This window comes from Chiroxiphia lanceolata, chromosome 15 (genome assembly GCF_009829145.1).
Source record: "Chiroxiphia lanceolata isolate bChiLan1 chromosome 15, bChiLan1.pri, whole genome shotgun sequence".
NCBI lineage: Eukaryota > Metazoa > Chordata > Aves > Passeriformes > Pipridae > Chiroxiphia > Chiroxiphia lanceolata.
Genome location: NC_045651.1, coordinates 8,044,756 through 8,070,328, shown reverse-complemented (window position 1 = coordinate 8,070,328; position 25,573 = coordinate 8,044,756). Strand labels below are relative to the sequence as shown.

The 25,573-nt window shown below is 51.8% G+C and overlaps 1 protein-coding gene across 3 annotated transcripts; it reads right to left on the bottom strand.

Moving 5' to 3' along the window:
• Positions 1 to 961: 961 nt before the first annotated feature.
• Positions 962 to 25,266, bottom strand: FGF1 (fibroblast growth factor 1). Of its 3 annotated transcripts, none has more exons than XM_032703183.1 (4): positions 25,022 to 25,266; positions 8,194 to 8,386; positions 4,232 to 4,335; positions 962 to 3,554 (listed from the first exon to the last, which is right to left on the bottom strand). In XM_032703183.1, exons 2-4 carry the CDS (start codon positions 8,360 to 8,362, stop codon positions 3,360 to 3,362), a joined length of 468 nt encoding a protein of 155 aa, XP_032559074.1. In that variant the 5' UTR covers positions 8,363 to 8,386; positions 25,022 to 25,266; the 3' UTR covers positions 962 to 3,359. The 3 variants fall into 3 exon arrangements, with proteins under 3 accessions (XP_032559074.1, XP_032559073.1, XP_032559075.1); XM_032703182.1 differs by lacking the exon at positions 25,022 to 25,266 and adding an exon at positions 22,288 to 22,371; XM_032703184.1 differs by lacking the exon at positions 25,022 to 25,266 and adding an exon at positions 22,288 to 22,371 and having other exon boundaries at positions 962 to 3,551.
• Positions 25,267 to 25,573: the final 307 nt, after the last annotated feature.

The following is a 25,573-nucleotide window of genomic DNA, read 5'->3' as shown; positions in this document are numbered from 1 at the left end:
CTGTGCCAGGGCTGGACAGTCTTTTCAGGAAGGAAATTTTCCCTGATCTCCAATCTAAACCTCAGCTGGCACAACTTGAGGCTGTTTCCTCTTGTCCTATCCCTTGTTCCCTGGGAGCAGAGCCTGACCCCCACCTGGCTCCACCCTCCTGTCAGGAAGTTGCAGGGAGTGAGAAGGTCCCCCTGAGCCTCCTTTTTCCAGGCTGAGCCCCCCTAGCTCCCTCAGCTGCTCCTCACAAGACTTGTGCTCCAGACCCTTCCCCAGCTCTGTTGCCTGCCCTGGACATAATCCAGCCTCTCCATGTCCTTCTTGGAGCGAGGGCTCCAGAACTGGACACGAAGATGGGGAATGCTGGGCAGGACATCTGCCCTGTATGTACAGGGAGCTCATGATGGACTGAAGGACCATTGGTCCATCTGTCCCATGGAGCAGAGGTGTGTGTTCCCTCCCTCCAGCACACTCCACAGCCCAACCCAGCTGTGCAGCATGGCCCGACCCCACTTTTACCTCCCTCTGGCATTTTCTTGTCCCTCACCCCCTACCTCCATGCCTTCTTTCTTTCCTTCCCTTTCCTTTCTTCCCTTCCCTTTCCTTCAAACTCCAGAAAACCTCTCACAGCACACTTGGGCTCCCCGCACTTATTGGGAAAGATCTTCACTTGAAATGATTTTATTAAATCTTATAATTTTCCTTCCCCCGCCCCCCCTCACCTCTCACCCTGAGGACAAACTCCCTGAGGTGAGCATGGTTTCCCTGGGCAATGCCATCCTGGCTTGTCCATCTGTCTGAAGCAATTACTGTGGCTTCCCTGGGGATTATTTTTCAGCCCAAGTGTTGACATTTTTCCCCGGTTGGGCGTCAAGCGTGTACCTGCGGGGGCGGTTTCTGAGCGGCAGAAGCCTAACGAGAGGAGAGCCCTGGGTTAATGAGGTGTTGCAAGACAGCACAGCTAAATCCGGCATTACACGTTCCAACTTTCCAGTTTAATTAGAAACCTGCATCTCCCGCTCATGCATTCATTCACTTCTTGACTTGAGTGACAGCCCAGCCTTTCACAGGGAAAGCAACCACGGTGTTTAAGAAGGGTGTTGATGTTGTCAGCCTTCCACATCGCTCTGTCTTGCCCAGCTTTGTGGTTGCCCTAGGAATATCATGCTGGACCTGTGATAGCAGCTGAGCCAGGGCCATCAGTAGTGTTTGGGTCCCTCTCTTGGCCTTTCTCCCCCAGCAGCTTGCTGGCTGAAATCCAGGATTTTGGCAGATATTCTGTCCTTACTGGGCACTGTCAGGTACTCCTCAACTCTTATCCACTGCAACGAAGCGATTAGAAGTTCAGAGCAGCACTGATGGCAGAGGTGGAGGGGTCCAGCCTGTTGAGGGATCCATGTCCCTGCATGAGGATGATGAAGACACCTCCATGGGGTAGTGCTTGCCAGCTGAAAGGTTGCAGGGAGCCGTATCCGCTCTGGTGTGAGTTATATTAATGGGCTTAGATGTGAAAATAAGGCAACACTGCAAATCACAGGTGTTTGCCTGTTCAGGCTTACCTGGGACACAGGGATACTGAAAAACTCCAAAGTTATCCCACTACTGTGCTTAATCTTTTTGAGGGGGGAAGGCAACAATGCAAAGTAGATTTTTGTAAGCATTATTGTTTTCTTCTAATTGAAATGTTTTAGTTGGTATGTAGAAATATATATATTAAAAATGTGCCTCTTTGGCTGTTGGGAATTCTAAGTAAAAACTGAAAATTTATGTTTGTGGTCCCTCAAGCATTCGGTGTGCACAGAGTAAATACTTCCAAGACCACCCATCTGCCCTCCCTGTGGGCAGCTGTACAGGAATGTTGCTGTGTAGAAGACAAGAGGAGCAGCTGGTACCTGCAGGATTAGCAAAATTCACCTTTCCACTCGATTTCCATGTGGATCCCACAGGTGAGAAGCAGCACTGAAGGGCCATGGTAATGAGAAGGTGCAAGGAGTTGGTGCAGGCTCCTTCACAGCCACGGCTCTGCCATTCCTATGCCTGTTTGCCCAGGAGCACTGAGATTACCTGTGATGCTATCAGTGCTGGGGAGAAGGTTTCAGAGCCAGCAAGTACAGAAGTGCAGTAATTAGAGCAATTGTAAAGTGTAGTAATTAGTAACTAATTGCTGTTGCAGAAATATGCAAGGCAGAGTGCTCTGTATTCCTCTCTTGTGTAGAGATGGTTGATCTGGGTTTGTGAGGAATAGGGAGCACTTGCCTCTTGTCCCTGTCCATAATGGCAGGATAAATCAAGGGAGAATGGCTTTAAACTGAAGAAGAGTAGACTTAGATTAGATATTAGGGAGAAATTCCTCCCTGTGAGGGTGGTGAGGCCCTGGCACAGGTTTTCCAGGGAAGCTGTGGATGCTCTGAGTACAGCTTGGTGCTCCTGTGATGCTCTCACATGGCAGGAGTGGCTCTTGAGCTGCTCTTGAGCTGCATCATGCCAGGTGAGGAGAAACAGCTTCTCACAGGGTTTGGGAGTCATCAAGGGGCTCCAGTGACATTTTTAGAGCCCCATGTAGCCAGACACCAGAGCAGTGGGGGGAATATCCCTGGGAATGGGTGCGATGTGCTGCCACTGTCATGCAGCACCTTCCTGCTCTGCATCACACCTTCACACCAGTCACTGACTGCCACTGCCCTTTCCTCACTGGTGCCTGGAATTACCTATGAACAGATTGTAGAAGAGACATACTTATTTGATAAATAAATACTAATAATATATGGTAGGTACTAGCATGAAATACAGCACTATTGGTGTTGTGAGGGAGGCCAAGGTCTGGGACTGGAGCTTTGCCTGCTTGTTCAGCTTAACACACCAAAGATATCGGCCAGCATTCACCAGGCTGGCCCTGGATAACAGGACTGATGGTCCAATCTGAGATTGCTTCAGGGCACGTTAGAAGCTGCATACTTAGACAGATAAATACATTAATACACAGTATCCAGGAAGGTTTTGCCTTAGAATGCCTGGGGACACAAAGCATGCACTTCTCTGGTAACTGGGGTGACCTTGGGGTGCCCTTAGCAGGTTTCTGGGTGCCTGCCCAGGGCAGGTCCGTGTGTGTCCCCAGGAGCTGCAGCGTGGTCGTGGCACACAACAGCAGACAGCGGAGGGCAGGGGGAGCCGGGGGGGGGCTGGTGGCCCTTGGGAGGGTGTCAGGGCTCTTCCCCTCATCTCTGCAAAGCTTTGTGCAGAGCTGAGGAGCTCTGCTTTGGCTAGTTTTGGTAAAGCCTTGACCTAAAGCTTGGAGCTCTAACGAGCTCTAAGGAGGCAGCAGCAGTTGGGTTTTGGTATTTGGGGTCATCTCTGAGCTTCTGGGATGGGGCTTAGTCAGCCGAGACGGGCAGTGGGAGGAAGAGAATCGCCTTCTGGCCATAGTGAGTCCGCGGCCCCAGCTTGCTGTTCCCATTCTTCTTCAGACCCACAAACCAGTTCTTATCCGCGTGCTTTTTGGAGATGTACGTGTTATAATGGTTTTCTTCGACCCTTTCCAGGAACAGGCACTCCTCACCCAGTAACTGCTGAAAGAGAGCCCAGGGGAACGACAGTGAGCCAGGGCGATGCCATGGGGATGGGGATGTGTGTTCCTAACGTCGTAATCCCAGCTCAAGACCCACCTCTGAGATCTCCATGCCCCAGTAAAGCTCATATTAAAGTATGGAGGTAAGTAGCCTTGATTTTGTCCCCTGGGCCACTCCTGCAGCAGCATGTCCATGGCCTGGGCATTTTATTCAGCAGTGATGGAGTCCAGCCCCATGCTCCATCAGCTGGTCCTGGCCCTGGCTCCTGCTCTGGCACTAAGATGGGGGGTGGCAGCTACAGGCTCAGAGCACAAATCCATGGAATGGTTTGGGTTGGAAGGGACCTTAAAGATCATCTCATTCCCTCCCCCTTCCACTAGACCAGCTGTCAGCTGCTGAAGGGCTGAAGAGCAGCTGCTGCTCCAGGTATGAAACACAATATTTATCAAGTGTCAGGTAGGAAATCCAATATTTGTTGGAGGCAGGGCGATAATGGCGATATTTGGTTATTTATTTATTTCCCCCCAAAATAAAGCCAGATGCAGAGCGACTGTCCAGCTGCCAGAATCACAAACAGAGCCTAATTATTGCCTGTGGTTTGCATTACTCAGAGCTATGAGATTTCTGCAGACCTCAAGCCCTCTCTGTGTCTGGTCCCACGGGATCCTCCCACTTACCGAGCCATAGAGCAGCCCGTTGGTGTCCATGGCCAGGTACTGCCCCGACTGGGTGCTCTTTATGTACACCACTCCCACGCTTTCTGCGCTCAGCTGGAGCTGGACTGGAAGTAAAAATGAAACAATAACAACATTAAAAGCAAAATAGGAAAAGGGGAAAAAAAATAGCTGCTAGGAAGGTTAGCAGCGTGTTTTGTTCCAAAGCCTGGCTTATAAAGTGTTTATAGGAAACAGTACAGTGTGTAATAGAAATGTCTCCTTGTACCCTCTCCTTCAAAGAAACCCCACAGCCATCCTTTAGGAACCAAAGACCAATTTTCCCCTTATTTTACATCAAAGGAAGGGCAGCCTTTTGGTTACGATGCTGGAATGGGACACAGGAGACTGGGGTTTTAATTCTGGCTCTAATTTACAAATTTCTCATGTGGTTTGACAAGACACTTAAGGAGTGACATATGAAGAAGTATTTTGAGAGCTAAACCAGCAATGGGCAGAGTGCAGATGCCTGCACTGCAAACTCCTGATCCAGCGCGTCCCATTCAACCGTGCACTGTGGCTGGATTTATTCAGGGCATTGTAGGTGGAGAGTGGAGAAATGGCAAAGGCTGATCTTCATCCTAGAAAAATACCTTAGATTGTCCAAATGTGCAATGCTAGCATGGATTTGATGCTGAAGCAGGACCTGGGTCTGCCAGGGCACAGCCTGGGTGGAAGTGATGGGAGCTGCCTCAGGCCCTGCAGCCGCCGGACACCGGATTCCATCCCCATTCCCGATGCTGGACCACAGCTAGAAACTCCAGGGCAAAAAAAGCTCTTTTCTGGTCTTGTGCTGAGGGAAGTGAGCCGGGGAGCTGCAGCATCCTGCTCTACTCAGCAGCCTGTACCTCACCCAGCAGCTTTAAACTTTCCATTTGCCTGGTTCCTTTTTTCCTTACTTTGCTGATTGCAGGAGTCTCGGAAAGTGATTAAAACTTGGCTCAAGTATTTGTTTAATATATTTATCAGGAAAAGGCTGTTTAGTTGGAGAGAAGGCTTGGGAGGACAGTTCTCCAGTGCTGTGTGTTCAGGGAGGAGCCCACGGGGCTCTCATGGGTGGGCAGGAACGCTGCAGCCAGAGCCATTAACAGCCCCACCGGTGCGTGCGGAGACTGTGGCTCTGTGGTTGTAGCCAGTGTGACTTGCAAATTCCAGCTCTTCCAAGTGATCATTCCCATCTCCTAGACAGTTTTTTTTTTTTCGTGAGATTTATGACAGCAATATTTAGATTGGTTTGAATGAAGTATGAACGGATGCCTCGGCTCCAGCTCCTTCCTTCCTGTTTATATTTAATTTATTTATCGTTGCTTAGATGAGTTAAAAGGCAATGTTACCTCTTGGCCTGGCAGAACACTCTTTCCAGTGAAATCTTTGCTGTAATGGTTCACATTCTTCCTTCTTTTTTTTGCATTTCTTGCTTAGTAAATGATGGCTAATTAGGAAATGGTGTGGGTGCAGATTTGCAGGAATACACAGTCTCAGTGCATGCCTGGTTTAGGCTGGGAATCTGCAGTGGGAAAGCCCCAGCCCACCTACATTTGCTGTGGTGCTGCAGCCCCAAGAGCAATCCAGGAGGAAAGAGGGGAATGGGATGAAAATGATGATGCTGTCCCTGAGAGAGGGGAGTGAGAATCCTCCAGCTGCCGATAGGGACATTGAGGTCTTCAGCCATAGAGGAAGGGAGAATGGTGGGTTTGGAGGAAGGAGCTTGTGCTTCTTGTGTCCTTTTACAGGCCTGATTTCCTTCCATGAAATAACAGGATGAAACAGAAAAAATAAGGCTGTTTGTGGAAACAGGCTTCATCCCAAGTGGTCTGCAATGTCCTGGTAAGTTTTCTTCCCATTTCACAGTGCAAGCTTGGGATACCCACACACAACAACAAAGGATGCGGGGAGGGAATCCTGACATCAGCCTGAATGACAGGGGCTTGGAGGGACTCCTGCACTCCTTAGAGATCCTCCCTGATTCCAGGGCTAGCACCTGGCAAGACCATTCAAGATAAAAATAAGAATTGTTGATATTTGTCAGGAGCAAAATGAGCTTGGGCATTTTGCAGAGCATCAGTGCAGACTATAATGCCTCTGTGTCCATTGGCTTCCCAATGAGCTGTGGGTGTTCCCATGTCTTGTCCCTCCCTGGGGCTGGCAGGTGCCTGTCCCAGCTGGGTGAGCAGTATCCCATGGTGCTGATCACGGTCTGGGCTGCTCCTCTTGCACGCCAGGGAATGGTGCTGAGCAGCTCCAGCATTTCCCAGGCACAGGGGCAGGACCGTGGGCAGCTGCTGGTGCTCAGAGCAGGGCACCTCGGGGCAGGGCTGCTCTGCTGGCATGCAGCCCTTCCAGGAGTTTCCTCTGTAAATATTAGTACATTCCTATATCCAAGTTTATGAGATCATTTACAGGAGGTTCCTTTCTGGCAGAGGTTTTCAAACACGTGGCCCCAGGCCAGCAGCCGGGGAGGTGTGAGCGTGCTGGGGCGCAGGACCTGCCTGCACTCGCTGCCCGTGTGTGCGATGCAGCTGTGGGGAACAGCTCACTCCCAGGTGATGGATTTGGTTTTCCGGAGGGAAAAAGTCTGGGCTACGTGGCAGCATCCATACCATGAGATGGCAGGTTGAGGCTGGGGCGCAGGAGCTGGATGCTCAAGGCCTTGGTAGCTCCGTGTGTTCCAGGAGATGCCATCTTGACTGTGACCTCCCCTTCAGACTCCAGCAAAACCTCTGGAAAATGCTGCAGAGACACTGGCTGAGCTCATATGACCTCTCCTTGTGGGTCTTGTGAGCCTGGTCCTGTCTCCTGAAGATCCTTCGGGTCATTGTCCTGGCTGTCTCTCCCAGGGGTTTGAGCAGGGTTATGTGCTGGGTTCATACCCAGCTGGAGGCTGGAGCCCCACTCTGTGTTCATCCAGCCTCAGGAGACTCATCCTCATGCATCCCCCAGCACTTGTGCTGGGCAAGTGATGGGAGACAGTGTTTGTAACTAGAACTCAACTATAAACTGCCTGTCATTAAAACAACAATAGTGAGAGGAAAGGTTAAGTTTGGGGAAAAGCCACATGTGTGCTTGCAGTTTAAAGTAAATAAAGGCTGACTTGGGTCCTCCCAGCCCTTCCTTCTAATCGGATAGGAACCTGGCAGATCCCAGTCATATTCCAGTAAATGTTCAGGATATGGTGTATGCACAGGTTTCTGATGAGAGCCGAAGGGAAGAGCCTGGTCCTGCTGCCCATGGAGCCCCCAGCTTTGCTGTGTGGCTGGTCCAGCTCTCCTGGGCATCGGGTTAAAAAAAACCGCTGAAGAGTTTTTTGGCAGTGCAAGAGCTCAAAAAGCATAAAACTTCCCCATGACTCCTTGGTCGGACAAATGGTGGCATCTGTGGGGGCAGTTCCTCCCAGCAGCAGGTCCCCAAAGTCCCATGGGCTGGAGCCACCAGCATCACCGACTGCAGGGATCGGGACAGGTGAGATGAGCCCCTGGCCATGGGTGACCTGTTAAATTGCTGTGGCAAACAGATGCAAATGCAGAGATAGCACAGAATTCCAAGTGATGGCTTTGTGTGTGGGATGCCAGGCTGCCCTAAGCCCTTTCTGCCAGCTGCCAGCTCCCAGCTCCCTGTGTGACCCAGCCCTGCTGTATCAGTGCTGCCTCCCCTGTATCTGCCTGCCTTTCATGACGTAATGACCAGTGTCAGATTTAATACTTCATATATCTATTTATGTACTTTATATCTGTACTTTTATATCACACATACTTTGCCTCCCCTGCTCTGCCTATGGGCTATAGATGTGTGACTCCTGGAAGGTGTGTTACCACCAGGATTAAAGTGGTAACTTGGTCCAGTGCCCGTCTTCCCCAGCTCCCCCCATCCTAGCTGATGAAATCAAAGGAGCAAGGAGGTCACCAAGAAGACCCATAGGGTTTGCTTACTGTGCTCGTCGCTTCGGTCCCTGGTCCCATCCACTGTGCCATCTGGGAGGATCCGTAGGAAGTGGCCCCCATTGCTGCAGTACAGGAGTTTGGGTTTCTTGTAGTTCCCCGGGGGCAGGTTGAACTTCTCGGTCAGGGCGGTGAAGGTGGTGATTTCTCCCTCGGCCATCCCGCAGCCTCTCCCACAGCCGAGCTGCAAGAGATGTGGCAGCAAGGGTGGCACCAAGTGCTGGGCACACGCTGCTGCTCCTGGGCTTTAAAGGGAAGGGGGGGAGCCCGGGGGTCCCTGCTGGTCCCTGGGCTGGCTGCAGGGCAGGTGATTCACAGCGGTGATGGCTCTGGCAGTGACACAAAGTGACACAAAGTGACACAAAGGTGATGCTCCTCCAGCGTGGGAGGTGGCGGGGGGCTGTCTCCTCATTGGGAGGGACTCTGTCCTTTTAATTTTATCATAGTGAATTCTGTTTTTGTTCTGCTTTCTACTGACGTATGTACTAAAATTATACACTCAAAAACCAATTTGAAAAACACCCAGTGTCTGATTGGAACCCACAAGAGGCGGGAAGGGAGCCCAGGTAATAACTTTCTCCACTATTATGACTCTCAAACACAATTATGACCAGGAATTGCAACACCCACTGCATGCCAGGTAGTAAATATTGCTCATATCTTGGCACTCAGCGGCTCACCTGGCCCAGGAACACACACATGGAAAAGGTCAGAACACACAGACGTGGTGGGAGATGAGCAGGGTGCAGGACCATTCACTGCCCGGGGGTGAGTCCGAGGATTACCCAGACAGTGATTAAGACCATATGAAAACCAAGAACTGTGAGTTGTCATGAATATACCAGAAGCATTCTGGTGTTTAAAGGGGCTACAGGAGAGCTGGAGAGGAACTTGACAAGGGCCTGGAGTGACAGGACAAGGGGGAATGGCTTCCCACTGACAGAGGCAGGGTTAGACTGGATATTGAGAAGAAATTCTTCCCTGTGAGGGTGGTGAGGCCCTGGCACAGGTTGCCCAGAGAAGCTGTGGCTGCCCCATCCCTGGAAGTGTTCAAGGCCAGGTTGGACGGGGCTTGGAGCAACCTGGGATAGTGAAAGATCATATTGAAACCTCATTTTGCAGGAGACTGTATGGTCATGATCCATGTTTCAGCAGACACTGTGCAAAAACCTGAAGGCATCAAACTGATAAGAGGAAGATGCTGTGTATGTCTGAGGGTGAGAACTGCCCTCACAGCTGTGCCATCAGGAGATGACATGGGAGATGACTAGAGTCCCACACACATTCCAGGTACATTCATGTTCTAGCCTACAAACTACATTTAAAATCTCACGTGAATTCATTCTGTCTTTCATATGCAGAGTTCTATAGTGTTTAGAGAGAAGTGGATTTATGAACAGAAAAAGACATGCCACAGAATAAATCTAGATACAGGAAATTACTTTAAATGTCATGTATTCCCATAGCTGGATTATGGAAAATATTTTATAGTCACTGTTTATATGTGTTTATAGATTGTAAAAATGTCTCTTTAGCACTGAGTTGTGCTACTGGTACATTGGGATGCAGCCAGTACCACACTGTGTGGGTTTGCTGTGGTGCTTTGAGTGCCCTGGGAGATATTAAGGACGGCAACTCTCTGCAATACACACGCACACACACACATATATATACATAGTATCTCTAAACATTTGGCTCTAAACTCTTTAGTAATTAAATCTGCAAATGCAGCTGCAAGAAGGGGAAACTAGTCATTGAAATGGATCCCAGAAGCCTGCAGAGGATAAAAACGTTTGCAAGTTGGATTGCTAAAAGCTGAAACCTTGGGCATACAGACTGTATGGCTGTTGCTGAAAGCACTCCCAGCCATTGCACCAGCTTTGCTTCACACACAGACTTCATTCCTTGCTGTCAGATACCCCGCTCAACACAGATCAGGATTTTGGGAAGTGCTCTCTGGAGTGATAACATGGGCCAGCCCCCCCCTTCCCTGAGACTGGTGAATCAACACACAAGAGCTCCTAGTGGTTTCCAAAGCAGGTGATGGACCAGCCAAATACAAACTCAAAATCCTTTTTTAACACCACTGTCAGGTGAATCAGGTATTTCTCGGAGTGTTTGGTCCCTAAATTTATTTTCCTGTCAAGAGATTGTACTTTTCATGCAGTAGTTCAGTTTTTCTTGCCAACTCCCTCTCTGAAGGAAAGCCTCTAAGTCACCCAATGCAGCCCACAGGGCTCTGGTGTGTTACTGAGCATTAATCAAGATCAGCAGCGTTGTGTAATTTCCTGGAACCAAAGCTTTTCTTGAACCTTTATCTGAGTGCAAAAGGCACTCAGAAGTCTCTTGGGTTGATGATGGATGGTAATCAGAAAGAAACACCCCAGATCCAAGAGCTCCAATCAGGATCTCAGCAAACCCTCAGCCAGCAGCAGCAAGGAATGGACTGGATTCTCCCCATGGTCACCTGAAGGTCTGAGGGCATCTCTGGGTGGCTTGACCAGATCAGCTTCTTCATCATTACTTATTTCCTTTAAGGTTTTTTTTGCTATTTTTAGAATGACTCCGGTGCTCACCAGCTGCCTTAACTACCACAGAAAAGCTGAATGAACACTTTTCCACTCTTGTTGTCTCTCTGTGCTAAACACTATCGCTCTTCTCATACTTTATGACCATGGAGTTGTTCCTCTACACACACCACCACTCATGGCCCTACAATTATACTTTTGGCAGGAACATGTTAGGTTTTTATGGGAATTAAAAAGCACGAGTGAGAGAGAGAACCTGAACCAAAGACAACATAAAGGGCCTTATTTCTTTGGGTAGAAGCCCAACAGTGCTATTAAATAGCTCAAAGCAGAACAGAGCACTCTCTCCAAGAAGCAAAGCTGAGAGACACCGCACTCCAGCAATTATTTGGTGCCCCATGGAGAAAGGAAAATATTCCAAGAGGAGATTGCTGTAGGAGATTGCTGCTGCTGAGCACTGACCCCGCTGGCCGCACTAGGACAGTGAGCTGGAGCTGAGTTGGACAGTGTTTGTTCAAGACCAGCTGTGTTTGTGGCTCCTCTTTCCTCCACCTCTGTGTAACAGTTTTCCTGTGCTGTGCTAAGAGAAAACCCCCACAGAGAATGAATCACTGGGAGCTGGACCCAGGGCACCTGCTCCAGGGCAGCTCCAGCTCTGTCTGTGGCACAGGGGGCAGAGGGTCCCACCAGGGTGCCTGGTGGCACCCAGCTCTTTCTCCTGGAAGATGTCAGCACCCCAAAGGATCAGAAATAGCCTTCTGAAGGACAAAATGGACTTAAAAAGAGAGTTAAATCCGAATGTTCATTTGATCCAGGTCCTGCTGAGCTGTGGTGGCTGGAGCACTGCCGCGTGCCTGCTCCTTGCAGCACTGAGGGGAGATGAGCCCGGCGTGGGACCGGAATAGCTGTGAAATTCTGAGAAGTTTGGCTTTGGTTCCAAACTTTATCACTGGCCAAACCAGTGGCTTTGATGTGAAATCCCAAACTCTGCAAGCATCTGAGTCTGAGCATCGAGGGCTGGTTGCGCTGCCAATAATGGGCGTGTGAGCTCTGAAATAACAGCGCAGGCTGGGAGCCATGGAAAAGGAGTGGGGTCGTTTTCCCTTCCTGTTTTAAAGTCGATGCAGACTTCACTAGATAGCACTGCTGTCTTCTTTGCTTGCATGACAAAGGTGGTGTTGATGGCAACTTGGAGGATTGCTAATGGTCCAAAAGTTTTTTGCATGTCTGGATTGCCAGGAACTTTTGTGGCTCTTTTGTGGCTCCTGTGGCACAAATTAAGTAGCCAGCAAAAATTCAAACTAGGAGGTGGCCAACTAGGGTGAGCCTGGCTTTTTTCCTTAGATATAAAATACCTGGCTACTATGTGGAGGAAAGCAGAAGTATCTCACATACTGGGTTAAACCAGATTGGAGGTTGACTCAAATACTTCAAAATTGTCCTTGGCTTTGGACACAATCCTTTATATGGGGTTGGAAAGAAATGTTCTGGATGGTCTCTGTGTGGCTACAGTGATGAAGAGTGCAGTTAATCACAATTGTCATTTAGATGATCAGCTAAAGATCATGCAGAGAACTCCAAGGAGTACTCCAGAGAGATGAGAGACTGCTAAATTCAGGAGTCTCCTAAGGTTCAGTTAACGAGATCAGCGTCCCCTGAACCCAGCTCTGGTGAGTTCAGTGGAAACACTCCAGTTGGTTTACTTTGGAAAGTGTTATTTTATCCATTAAAGTAGAAATCCTGTTTCTACCAGGGTATGTGACTCAGCTGGGATCAGACAGCAACACCTCCTGATAGGCTCCTTTCCCATTCCCACTTCTGACTACAGCCACCTGGATAGAACAGTAACTTCTCAGGCAGTTCAGACACTTCATATGGGAATCAAAAGCAGTTAAAACGGGTAGAATATTTTTAAGGAATTCAGGCTGTGGCTTTCCTTCACCCACTGTCTGTCCTGAGGGTTCCCAAAGCAGCCTATGGGCTGCCCATTACGGCTTTGGGGCAATCTGAGAACACCTGGGCATGTGGAGTAAACATCTCTTGGATAAACAATGATTTTATTAATCATAAGTTTTAGAGATCCACTGCATGGGATAGATTTCCTCACCCAGGAAAAGATTAGAGACCAGGCAGAGGTTTCCTCATGCTCTGGTTGCTGCAGGAGAGGCAGCATGGTAGGTCTGGCGTTCCCATCCCAAGGGCTGGTGGGCAAGGCACGACTTAAATTCTGGGACTATGCTTCCTCTTAGAGTGACTTAATAAATGATTAGGCAAAGCATACAATAAATATGTAATAGATCGTTCTGTGTGTATCAGCAGAATGCATTGGCTCGTTTCTGGTCTTGCTTATGGCCAGGTGATTTTATCTCTAGCAATGTGATTAACTGCTCAATGAAATATTTATCAGCCAGGTTTTACCCTTTGGAAGTGGAATATGTTGCATGAAGTGTGACCAAAAGTGTAGAAATCAATTTAACTAATGCCTGCTGCCATCATCTCCTGCTTTCTACCAGGAAACACGGTCATTCCACTCAGGTCACGCTGCATTTGTGGCAGGTAAAACAGGTAGGAGTGAAACTTTTAGCATTTTACTGAGTTTGCGTCACTAATGGCTGATGGCAAACACCAGGAGCACCATGGTAAAGATAGATTAGGTAAAGGTGGCATCCTGCCTGGGAGGTAGGGACAGGGGTCAACCCATCCCAGGTGAAGGGAGAAAATCCTGTGCCTGTAGGGATGCCCAGGGGAAAGCCCTGTATCCTGCTTTGGAGCCTGGTGTGACTTATGTAGGGCTGTGAGCCCGGGACACCCCAGATGCTGCCTCACACTGGGACAGCCAGTACAACATCCCAGCAAACTGGTGGTGTCTGTGGGGAGACAGGAAAACCAAGAGATGACCCACTTTCTAATTACCTTCCCGCCTCTCCCACCTCCCCACCCACGGCCCTTTGCAATCCGGTGATTAACTTAATTGCAGTTCCAGCTCCAGGAGTCAATCCAGCCCGGGAGCAGGAGCTTTGCCAGGAAGGTCTTGCCCCTCTGTTCTGTCTGGATTCAGACCAAGAGCACGGACACGTAGACGAGCAGCGCTGGCTGCAGACACAAATCCCACCACCTCATGTTGGGGATTTAAGCCCAGACTCCCAGTGCAAGCTGGATGCGTGGGACCTGCTGGATTGAAAGAACACACTGGACAGAGAATTGCCAAAGCTCAGTCCCTCCAGCCAAGGATGGGCTGGAGGATGTGCTGGAGGATGAGGGGACACCTCCAGAAGAGGCAATGCCATTTCTCAGTTATGAGGAGGGGTGACTGTGGCTCCCCTGTGAATGCTGGTATTGGTCCTCCCTCAGACCAGGGTCTGAGCAGAGATTGCTGTCCAGGGCTGGGCTGCCAGGGCTGGCACTGCAGCCATGGCTGTGACTGTGACCACTGTGCAGGAAACTGGCAGGAGGTGACAGCTGGGAGCAGCCCAGCTACACCCAGTGCTTCCCACCTCATCCTAGGGGATTTGCCGAGGGTGTGTCTGGCTCTGCTACACTGCAACAGGTGTCCTAGTTACAAGAGGCAATTAGTGGAGAAACTCCCAGGGTTCCTCCTTCCTCCAGGAGATGGCAGGTGCTGTCTGCCCTTTAAAAGTGCCCTTTCCCTCTTGCAGGCTTGTGCTGAGACCACTGTAAAACATTATCCCTGCTCCTATGCTTTGCTGCCTCCTAGCACCTCATTCTGGCACATGGAACTGGCTGGGAGCAGCCACTGACATGTGCCGTGAGTTACACCATCGTTGTGGTCTCATCTCTGCCACCCAAGGAGGGTGGCTCTGTGCTGCCAAAGCTGCCAAGGACCCAGGGACGACATACCAGGTGCAGGTACCTTGTTCTCGGTGTTTGCTATCTTGGTTAAGGGCAGGGCTGTGGGCACCTTTCCTCCTTGGGTCTGCCTGTGCTTAGCTTCCCAGGGAAAAGTATCTGGAGGGAGGGGAAACCACAGGAGATGCTATAACACCTTGTCAGTTGTTGGTTGTAATGTTTTGTGATGAGGTAGGAAGCCCCTGGGGGCAGGGGGCACTCGACATGCCCCTTGGCTCCTGCTCAGCAGCCCTTAGGCTGGGGAGGTCCCTGCAGTGGGGTCCCAACCCACGCCCTACCCAGAACCCACCACTCAGTTCCTGGCAGGCAGGAGGGATGTTAAGCTGGGTGACACTTCACAGGGCTTTTAAATGTCACCATCCCCCTGCCACCCACCCCTGGTGTCAGTGCAGGACACTGGGCACAGTGTCAGACCACAAAGCCCTGACTGTCCTGTCTGGGCTGGCCCTGCAGGTGTGGCTGCCCTGCGCGCCCACGGATGGACGGACAGAAGGATGGACAGATGACAGCACATATCAGACTCTAGCCCCAGAACTTCCCTCTGTGCAATACTCTTAATCCAAGGGGTGATCTGGTTCTCCTGTTGCACCATGTCCTGTCTGAGCCCTCCAGTCCCTCCCCAAGCCAAGTCTCCTGCCAATGCCCCGTCAGGTACGTGCCTGGTCACTGAGTCTCTGGGTCACCCTCCGTCAGCCGCGAGCCCTCGCCAACCCCTCGGCGCTCAGGCAGGTCCGACACCTCCGTGTGCTGTTGCTTATACTCGTGAGGATGGAATTAGGAGCGAAAAGGAGGAATGCTCATGCGGTGTCAGGCAGCACTTCCTGCAGCTGGCCATCTGAAGGGTGGCCAAGCCCAGCTGAGGGTTGGCTCCAGCTTCAAAACTGGGATTTGAGTTTGGGTTCAGCCTTTATACTGTATCCTTCCCCAAAGAAGTAGAGGACGATGGAATCCAGGGTTTCATCTCCAGGCCAAGTGAAACCCCACATCCATCCTCGCGGTTAACCATCAGTAGACATATCATCGCTCAGAAATCCAACTTCCTTCAGCAGAGTCTCAGTCTGGGTTGTTCCAAGGAAAATCACTTGGTTCCTGGGTTCACCATAAGCTCAGCAGTGATTTACTATGAAAATGTGCAGGGAGTTAATGATGTTCATCCTGCAATGTTTGTGTAAGGGCTGTACAGCTGCTCTTGTTAACTTCTAAGTAAAACTGGTTGGGAGAATCCTGTTCTTAATTCTGTTGCTCAATATCTTATTTTAAATTCAGTGTCTAGTACCCATGGATGCTACCTCCTGGTTTTTTTTCCTCCAAGCCGTGTGAGTAAGGAGCTTGGGCTGTGTTTTCCTGTGCACACTGTTGCTCAATAACTTAACAGTGCAATAAAAGCTTGAGATAATAGTTGGTATTACCAGGAAAATCCTCCAATAAATAATAATTTTCTTATCTGCATGACTTTGGGACTGGAGAAAATGCTTTCCAGCAGAAAGCTGCAGTGCATAAGAGCATGCAAGGGGCATTTCAGATGAAAGATCAGAGCAAGGCAAGCTCAGAGCTGAATCTTGTTCAATGCAAATGAGTGGGTTAGCAAAAAACCTGGAATAATTAGTGTGGATAAGTAGCCACTGGAGTAAACTAGGGAGAGCAGCTGGGCATCTCCACCTCTTATGGTCTATAGAATCTGCAGAGACTCGTGGTCTTTAGGCAAAATTTGGGGAATTCTCAATTCCAGTAGTGGGTGGTTCTGGAGGCCACGGACACTGAGCTCTATGTTTGTCACCCTCATCTCCAGCCTAGAAAGGAGTATGAGTCACACACCAGGACCTGCCAGACCTTGGTGGAAGGTACAGCCCTAATTCTGGTCCTCCTGTCCCAGACAGGGACACACTGAGGCACCTGTGTCTGTATAGAGATGGGCACCTATTTGGTCCTTGCCGTGACATCTGTGACCACAGGCTGTGTGACAGCAGGCAGTACTTCCATCCTGCTCCAAGGCAAATAGGGCCCTGCCTTGGATGCTCCCACAGGTTTCCATTACAGAGTCCTCAGAGGGAAGGGGATATATTTTGAAGTGTCTTCTACCCTTTCTCATCTCTGTAAACAACAAACCACCACAAAGAGCACGGTGCAGGAGAGAAGGCTGCAATTTTAACTACCTGCTGAACCTCAGCCCCAGAGGTGACACCCACACTGGCTATTTCCAGCTCCTGAGTGGGCAGTCTAAAGACATCGGGATGTTTGTTGTGCCCAGTGTTTCCACAGCTGGTTTAGGGGAAAGCTGGGGGTCAGGCTGGCCCACAGGGATGCAGCCAAGGATCAGAGAATCACAGAATGGTTTGAGTTGGAAGAGACTTCCGAGTTATCTCATTCCACCCCCCTGACATGGGCAGGGACACCTTCCACTAGAACAGGTTGCTCCAAACCCCCACCTTGAATACTTCCAGGGATGGGGCAGCCACAACTTCTCTGCTGTGATGCTTAAAATGATCGAGGCAGAAAGATGCCCTGAATTGTCTAAGTGAGGAAAAAAGCCCCAAACTAAACCAAAATCTTTGGGACAACCAGGCAGTTTGGGGAACAGTAGTTACTGTGCCCCCTGCCCAGCTGGGAGTGCTGTCACCAAGACCCCAATGAGATTTTACCTTTTTCTTAGTCATGAGCTGCACATTCAGCCCCACATTGGGATGCAGGATCCCCAGGGAGTCAGTGAGCATCCCCCAGCTGTGATTTGTGAACACCTACATGTGTGCACCTGGTAAGGATCACACACACACCAAGTTAGGTGTGAACTCCAAAATCCGTTTTTGGAGTCTGGCAGCCAGTAAACTCTTCCCATCAGTCGGAAGCTTTTGTGAACACCCTGCAACAATGGGAATATTAAGCAAGGGGAGGGGAGAGCGTTTAACTTGATGTGAAATACTTGTATTTTATGTCCAAGATTTGACCTGTAATTGAGACTTAAGTACAAAAGGAGGTAGAAATTCTAGTGGAAAATGTACCCAGTTGAGTAGTTTTGTGTACAACACCCATATGCCCTGTGGGGGTGCGCAGGTGTTGGAGAAATAACAGTGGATCTCTCTGGGAACGGGATTAGGTAAAAGCAGGACAGCCTTGGAATCTGCCAGTCACGGATACAGGGATGGCCCTGTGCCATGTCTGGGGGATTTGGAAATGTGTGGAGGGGTGGATGGTGCTCCATCTTCTGCTTGGATGGTGCAGGGATGCAGAAGGTTGTGCCCTCAGTGACTGCTGCAGGCAGCATGTGGCAGGGAGATGGGCAGGAAGCAGCTGGGTTATCCAGCACTGAGCTCCCATGATCAGCATAATTTTCAGGGGCTTTATGGCGTGCAGAGAGTCTGGATTACGCAAACAGCTGGGATCTGGAGTTCATCTTTGGATGCACGGAGCAGGTTTTGTCATGGTAAAGATCTCCCCCTCCTGTCCACCACAGCAGCAGGGATGAGAGTGAAGGAGGGAATCAGCTCCAGATCCTGCTCTTGTTCTGTGACTGAGCCCAGGTCAGACAGCTCAGTGTGCAATTGGGGGCCACCCTGAGCGGGTGAGGGTGACTGTGCCCCCAGGGTGGGCTTGCAGGCTGGGTGAGCTGCCTGCCTGGCCCCCTGGGCCGGGAGTGTCCAGTGGGACCTGCATCCTTTGGGGGGGTGCAGGACTGTGCCCCTCACAGGGGTCACTGCCAGGCTGGCTCCACCTTGGAGGGATTGACAGATGTGTAGATGTGGCACTTGGGGACATGGGTTAGGGGTGCCCTTGGCAGTGCCGGGGGAATGGCTGGACTTGATGATCTTAGAGGGCTTTTCCCACCTGAATGATTCTGTCATTCTATGATTCTGCAGAAATAATGTCCCTGCACAGCTGAGAGCTGGCAAGAGTGGTCTGCAGGTGGGACAGGCGGATTTACCAACCCCAGAGATGTGGGAAGGAAAGATCTGAGATTTCAGCTCTTGAGGCACAGATCTAAATTAAGAGCCAGGAGCAAGGACAGACTTTGTGAGTGCAAGTGGGTTGTGAGTCATGTATGAACTGTGTGTCCAGACCGTTGTGGGCAAAGGGCAAAGCCTCACAGCAGACAACAGTTCTGAAAGGAGTCTGTAGGGGACAAAAGGGTTTTGGATGTCACCCCATGAGTCAGTGGCACCCTGGGCACAGCAGCCAGCCCAGCTTCTGCACCCTGTGAAACACTTCCCGCGGCAAATCTTTTTCTGCCTCTTTTCTGATCTTTGTCCTCAAGGTTAGCTGCCAGGCTCAAGTACCCTGGGCTTGGGTGCTGTCTATGGGATCTCTGCTTGGTCCATCCCTGGGCAGCCTTCTTGGTCCAGTGTGTACCCTGGCAAGGGAATGGGTTTGGGGATTTGGGTCAGCACAAACAGCAGGGGAAAGGGGGGTCCTTTCCCAAGAGAATTCCCAAATATTAACCCTGGCACTGTGAGGGTCTGCCACATTCAACAGCTAGAAGTGAAGCATTTTATTATACTCTTTTCCTTAGCAAGCTTTTAGAGAGGAAAGCAAGGCTTGTGACAGCCAGAATTTTGTCACCTGCAGGTGCCAGGTGCTCTGCATGCTACAGACCTGCCTCTACCTCCTCCCTGGACTGGAGGCTACAGCTGCCTATGACCCAGGCATGAGGCACGAGTCCCTGTCCCTTGGTGGGCAGTGCCACCTTCCCTGTTAAACACCAACAGAATTTGAGGAATATAAAACCTGCAAGTCACCGACTGCTGCTGTGGCTGCTCTGCACTTCAGTGTTTGCTTTGGTTCTTTAAACCAACAGACACCAATGTTGGAAACGAGGGGAAAAAATAGGAACTGCCATTGCTGAGAAACACCAAGTCAGGCACCTTTCTAAAACAAAAGGGGAGAGGGAGGATTCCTGCATCCACAGCAGAGACTGTGACAAAGCCATAGTGTCTCATTCTCTCTTGCTGAACGGGTTTTCAAAAAATTCTTCTGCAAAGAGATTTCTATTGTGAGATTTCTATTTGAAAGGCAGGCCTCCAGCCCTCACAATAATCCCTGACAGCTCTGTACTGGCAGACAATGTACGCAGGATTCCTAAAAGTGCCCCAGCCGTGAGTCAGTGCCTGCTGTGCCCAGGAGGGAGATGTGCTGGTACTCAGGGGCAGCCCATTAGGTCAGGGCAGGGTTTACCTCCCTGGAATATACATTTTCCTTTAGGGAATATTTACTGAAAGAGTTGGAAGATATAGTACAAGTGCTAATGTGTTTTGAGGCCAAAAAAGAATGGGCAAAAAAGATTGGAGATGGAGTAAGCAAGGAAGACTGAAAGAGAAATGGAGGCTGAAGATGAGAAGAAGCCTGCAAAAGAAGTGGAGTCACAAAGAAGGTTGGGGAGAAAAAAAGTAGAGGAGTGTGAGAGAAAAAAAAGATTGATCATAAGAGAAAATGAGGCCAGAAAAAATAGAGGCTGCAAAAAGGTAGAGGGCCAAGAAAGGGTGGGAGGGGGAAAGAAATGCAGAGGCTGAAAAGGGCAGGAGGCCAAAATAAAGAGGAGGCCAAAGGAAAGGCAGAGACCAAAAAAAAGAGGAGGATGGAAAGGGGTGAGAGGTCAAAGAGGCACATGAGACATACGGGAAGGTCTGTGCAAAGAGGGGTCTAAAGTTTAATCGGTTCCTCGGGCCTGGACGGGGCTCAGTGGCGATAAGGCAGCACAATGTCCAATTGTTCTCCTTGCACACCGAGTCAGCCCAACTTCCTCTGGTTTCTGGGCTCGAGATGTGCAGGAACACAGACTTTGGATTTGGGCTGGACAGAGTTCGGGTCTGCTGAGGTCCCCAGCCAGACCTAGAACTCTGCATAGAGTTTTGGATAGAACTTTGGATAAACTTTCATTCCCAGCTCCACCCCAGCCCAGGGGATAAACTTTTCCTCCCAAGCTCCCTAAATTACCCTGGCCTTCCTCCCACTCCTGAGACCCTGATCTTCCTCCTAGCTGAGGCAGCTCATCATGCAGCTGGCTACAGGTCCTTGCCCTTATTCCTGATCAGCTGCACACTCAGCTCCAGAGCAGAAGCCCCACGGCACCCTGGACCCTCAGCACAGCAGGGATGGGGAGCTGTTGCTCTATCAGGGAGTTTCCTCTTTGCTAAATGGCCCAAAGGGACCAAGAGGCTACAGGTGGCAGAAAGTGGCACTGGGGACATGTGACCCTGGGGGGGTAAGGAGGCTCAGCCCTGACACCACCTGCACCCCCAGCCAGGGTGATTCAAGCCTTGCAGCAATTTGTCTTTATATTTGGCATCTTTGGTTTGGCTGAGAGAACAGTTCACAGCTCGGAGCATGGTGGTGATGAGGAGTCAGGGCTGACAGGCCCATTGGGATAATCGCTGCAGTAGTGTTATTTCAGCTATAAATCCTAGAAGGTTTGAGTTGGAAGGAACCTTCAAGATCATCCAGTTCCAACTCCCTGCCATGGGCAGGGACACCTTCCACTAGACCAGGTTGCTCCAAGCCCCACCCAACCTGACCTTGAACACTTCCAGGGATGGAGCATCCCCTATCACCCTTTATTGTCCAGGGAAGCTGTGGCTTCCCCAAACCCTTCTATGGTTTTGCGACTTTATTTTGTTTTTCGCATCAAAAATGAACCATTTATAATGCTGTGTCACTGCACTATATCATTCCTGTTTGTTTGGGGTTTTTTAGTTTGTTTGGGTATTTTAATGGTCCAAATATTGTGGTTTGCCATTTAAAATGTTTTTAGTTTATTGTATATTTCAATTTAAATTCTGGTCTGGGCTTCTGCTTCTGGCTAGAGCTTTAGGTGAATTTGCAGTAATTTGGAGAGTGTTATTTGGAATGATGCTCCTGGCTGTGGAACCACTCCTATCTCCTGGGATCTGGGGGCACCTGCAGGATTTGGGGGGGTTTGTCCCAGTTGGGGGGAGCAGCACACTGACTCCCTAAAACTGTCCCTGGAGAAGGGATCTGCTGCCTCCCCACTACCCACCCCACACCTGTGCTCCGGAACCTCCCTCTGCCTCCTCACTCCAAGCCTCCCATGGGGACCCATGGGGCTGGCAGAGCATCACATGGGCATCGGTGAGGATGGCAGAGCACTCCGTGGGGATCCATGTGGCATGTACTAGCATCCCGTGGGGATCTCAGAGCCTCCTGTGGAGGTCCATGGGGCTGGCAGAGCATCCCATGGGGAACCCGAGCATCCTGTGAGGCTCCGTGGGGGTGGCAGAGCGTCCCATAGGGATCCGTGAGGGTGTTAAAGCATCCCGTTGGGCTGGCAGAGTATCCCATTGGGATCTGTGAGTGTGTTAGAACACCTCATCGGGCTGGCAGAGCATCACATGAGGATCCGTGGGGGTGGCAGAGCAACCCTTAGGGATCCGTGGGGCATGTATGAGCATCCTGTGAGGATCATATAGCCTCCCGTGGGGATCCATAGGGCTCGCAGAGCATCCCATGGGGAACCCAGAGCATCCCGTGGGGCTCGGTGCAGCATGTACGAGCATGCCCTGGCGATCCCAGAGCCGCCCAGTGGGGATCCGTGGGGCTGGCAGAGCATGCATGGAGATCCGAGGGGTTCGTGTGAGTCTCCCGTGGGGCTCCGTGGGGCTGTCAGAGACCCCCGTGGGCTCAGCCCCGCCGCCCGCCTCGCCCCGGGTGCGGATCCCGGCGCTGCCCACCCCCGCCCCGCACCTACCGGCGGCTGCGCGGCGCTCCCGGCTGCGGCTCCGCAAGTGCGCGCGGGGAGAACCGGGATGGAACACAGGGAACGGGGATGATGAGGATGAGGAGGAGCTGCCTCGGGGCGGGGGAGCGGCGGGAGGATGCGGGGGGGGAGAAAGGGGGCGGCAGTGCGCGATCGCATCCACTCCCGCAGCGGAGCCGGGCACCTGCCTGCACTGCCCGACCACGGGTCAGACCAGCGGGCTGGGGCTGGGGCTGAGGCCCCCCCGGCCAGCAGGATCGAAGAAAACCCCCCAAATGCTGGACGAGCATCAGCATTCCTATCCCTCGCGTTTCCCTCTCCCATCACTGCGGCCCAGGACATTCCTGCAGTGTTGGGTGTCTCAGTACCCTCTGAGAAGGCGATGACCCCCCTCACCCTAATCAGCTCCGACTGCCCCGGGCAGCGGGGACAGGGTCCCTGCCCTCCCCGTGGGAGTCCCTGCCCTGCTCACGGGGTCCCTGCCCTCCCCTTGGGCAGCCGCAGAGAAGGGGCCGGGGCAGGGGCGGCCACAGGGCTACTCCGGCTGTGTTCCCGCTGGCACTGAGAGAGCTTGGCCTTAAAAGCCGAAGTGTTCCCGAGAGCGCTGTCAGCCAGATAAAATGCAGCTCTATGTCCCCGAGGACGGGAACTGGTGCCGATGCCGGCTCTACCACAGGGCGGCTGTGCCGGGGCATCGGCTTCGCTGGGTTGCCAGGGCTGGGCTTGTGGGGTGCTAGCCGTGGGCTAATGGGCTCACGGGATGTCAGGGTGGATTTGTGGGATGACAGCAGTGGGCTCTTGGGGTGCCAGTGGTGGGCTTGTGAGGTGCCAGCAGTGGGCTTGTGCGCTCATGAGATGCCGGGGGAGTGGGCTCGTGAGGTGGCAGCAGTGAGCTCGTGGGCTTATGGGGTGCCAGTGGCGAGCTCATGGGGTACAGGCTGGGTACAGGTTGGGGTGCAGCTGTGCGAGGTGTGAGGCTGCGGGTCGCTGCGTGTTTGCTGCTGCTGCAGGGCTAATGAAGCCCGAGCGATGACTTCAGCGCTTGGCCGGGCTCCACGAGTGCTTTGATGTGGTGTTTAGGCTGTGTTATCTAAGGCTCACCCAGAATAGGCTTTTAGTCCCGGCTCACGTGGAGCCAGTGTGTTTGGACAGGCATTCCAGGCTGGAAATGCTGTGAGCCCAGACGTTTGGATAAAACATTCCCGAGTTGACTGTGGTTACCAGTGGCTGGTGCAGATGGCTCCTAATGCACCCCACAGCACAGGTGGACTCTATGGCCTTTCCTGCTATAGCACTATTCCTTTTTTTTTCCAGTTTGAACAATCCCACACATTCCTCCTGCTATTTCAGGAAATAAAAAAAGTTATAGCCAAACATTCCTGAATCTCACAGAATGGCAGTCCTGGCTTTGCCTCTGGCTGTCCTGGATGAAAGGCACTGGGGTTTTGAGTATATGAGGAAGATTAGGAAATGCTGCTCCTTCTCACTCAAGGGATCACCCCCCCTTGTTTTGGAGCTGCAGGGAGACTGGCCCCTCTCTGCAACCCAGCCTTCCCCACTTGCCTGATTCCCCTTGCACCCTGGTTGTGGTTGGCATTCAGCAGCCCTGGTGTGATGCAGGGCATGGAGCGCTGCAGATGGTGTCCTGCCAAATGGTGTCCTTTCTGCCTGTCCTGAAGGCAGACAGCCCCGGGACGGAGCCAACAGCCAGAGTGAGGTATGGATGTGGAGCAAACACGGGCTTGGGCAGTGGGATCTGCACCAGGCACAAGGGGAGAGGAGACTTGGCCAAACTCCAGACACCGACAGTACAGCAGTGACCCCACGCCCTGCACTGAGAGCTGGAGGGATGGGAGACAATGCAGGGATGGGGTCACTATGGAAACAGGGGGCACTGCAGTGATGGGGGTACTGAGGGGATGGGTGGTACTGCAGGGCACTGCCATGGCAGCAGCTCTGCCTCCCTCTGCCCTTCCCAGTCTGGCCCTGCCTGGGCAGCCCCAGCTGCAGCAGGTGCCCATGGTATTTCCCAGGCTCTCGGGATGAATTTTGATGGCTGGCTGCTGCTCCTGTTCCTCTCCTGCTCCTGCCTCTGTCTGGGGTAAGGAACCTCTTCACCTCACTGCCTCAAACGCCCACCAGTCTCCTCCGCTCTGAGTCCCATAAATAATGCACACTTCCTGGAGTTGTTTGGAAGCACAGTGAATAATTAAATATGGAGCCCCGAGGAAGCTGTAGATGCTTCTCTCTGCCTGGCACCAGCTCATGCAGGCAGTGCCTGTGTGGGCAGCTGAGCCCCAGCACCTGCTGCCCCAGCAGCTCCTTATCCTCACAAACCATGGTCCTGTAGCAAAGACAACTTAGACAAAACGTCCTGCATATTTAAAATGAGATCTATAAGATCCCCCAGCCTTCAGCTTTGGTTCCATCCCTTTTGGAGTGGTATTCCTGGAAGGACTCAGTGAGCACTGCTCAGCCCAGTACAAGCTGGGTACTGCACGATGGTAGAAAGCCGCTCCTGCCAGAGCTGGAGGAAGGAAAAGGAAACCCCAGTTGTTCCCCAGTGCCACACATGTGGCCGAGCTGGTGACCTTGGCCAGGAGTTCAGGAACCAGGACCGCGCAATGTAGATTCTTTGAGAAGGGGCTCCAAAGCCCCTGGGAGGCTGTGGTTCTGCAGGGTGCTCTGCCAGGGGGAAATGGGGGATGCTGGAAGAGGCACTCACCTGAGGGTCAGTTGGAGTGTGCAGGGCTGGGTGGCAGAGGCGGCTGGGAAGCTGGGGTCACCCTGCCCCTTGCCCCGCTTCCCGGAGCCAGCAGCTCCCGCAGCGATCGTACCCACACCCCTCGCAGCACTCACGGGTGTCCCAGAGCAAGGCAGGGTCCCTCAGATGGGCACAAGCACCGGGAATGTGCCAGATCCTGGGCAGTGGCTGGTGTTGGCTGGCAGACACCAGAGCGACACTGTGGCTGGCAGTGCCGGCTGCCGCTCTGCACCCACATAGGACAAGGAAGTATGGATAATCCTTCGCCTTGCTATTTTTTTCCTCTCATGTGATCTTGTTTTTGGACAGCTATTTTGGGGCTGGACTCCAGCCCAGGTGAAAGACAAGGATTGAATCCAGCCTCCCCCTTTCCCGGAGGCCCTCCCAGGACCTCTGCCTGTCTGCTTGCAGGATGGGGTGAAACCCTGCCACCGGCTCATGGTCCGTGCCTGCTTCCAGCCCTTTCCCTCTCTTGCTGCAGAGCCCTTTCTGTTGTGTTCTGTCTGTGCAGCC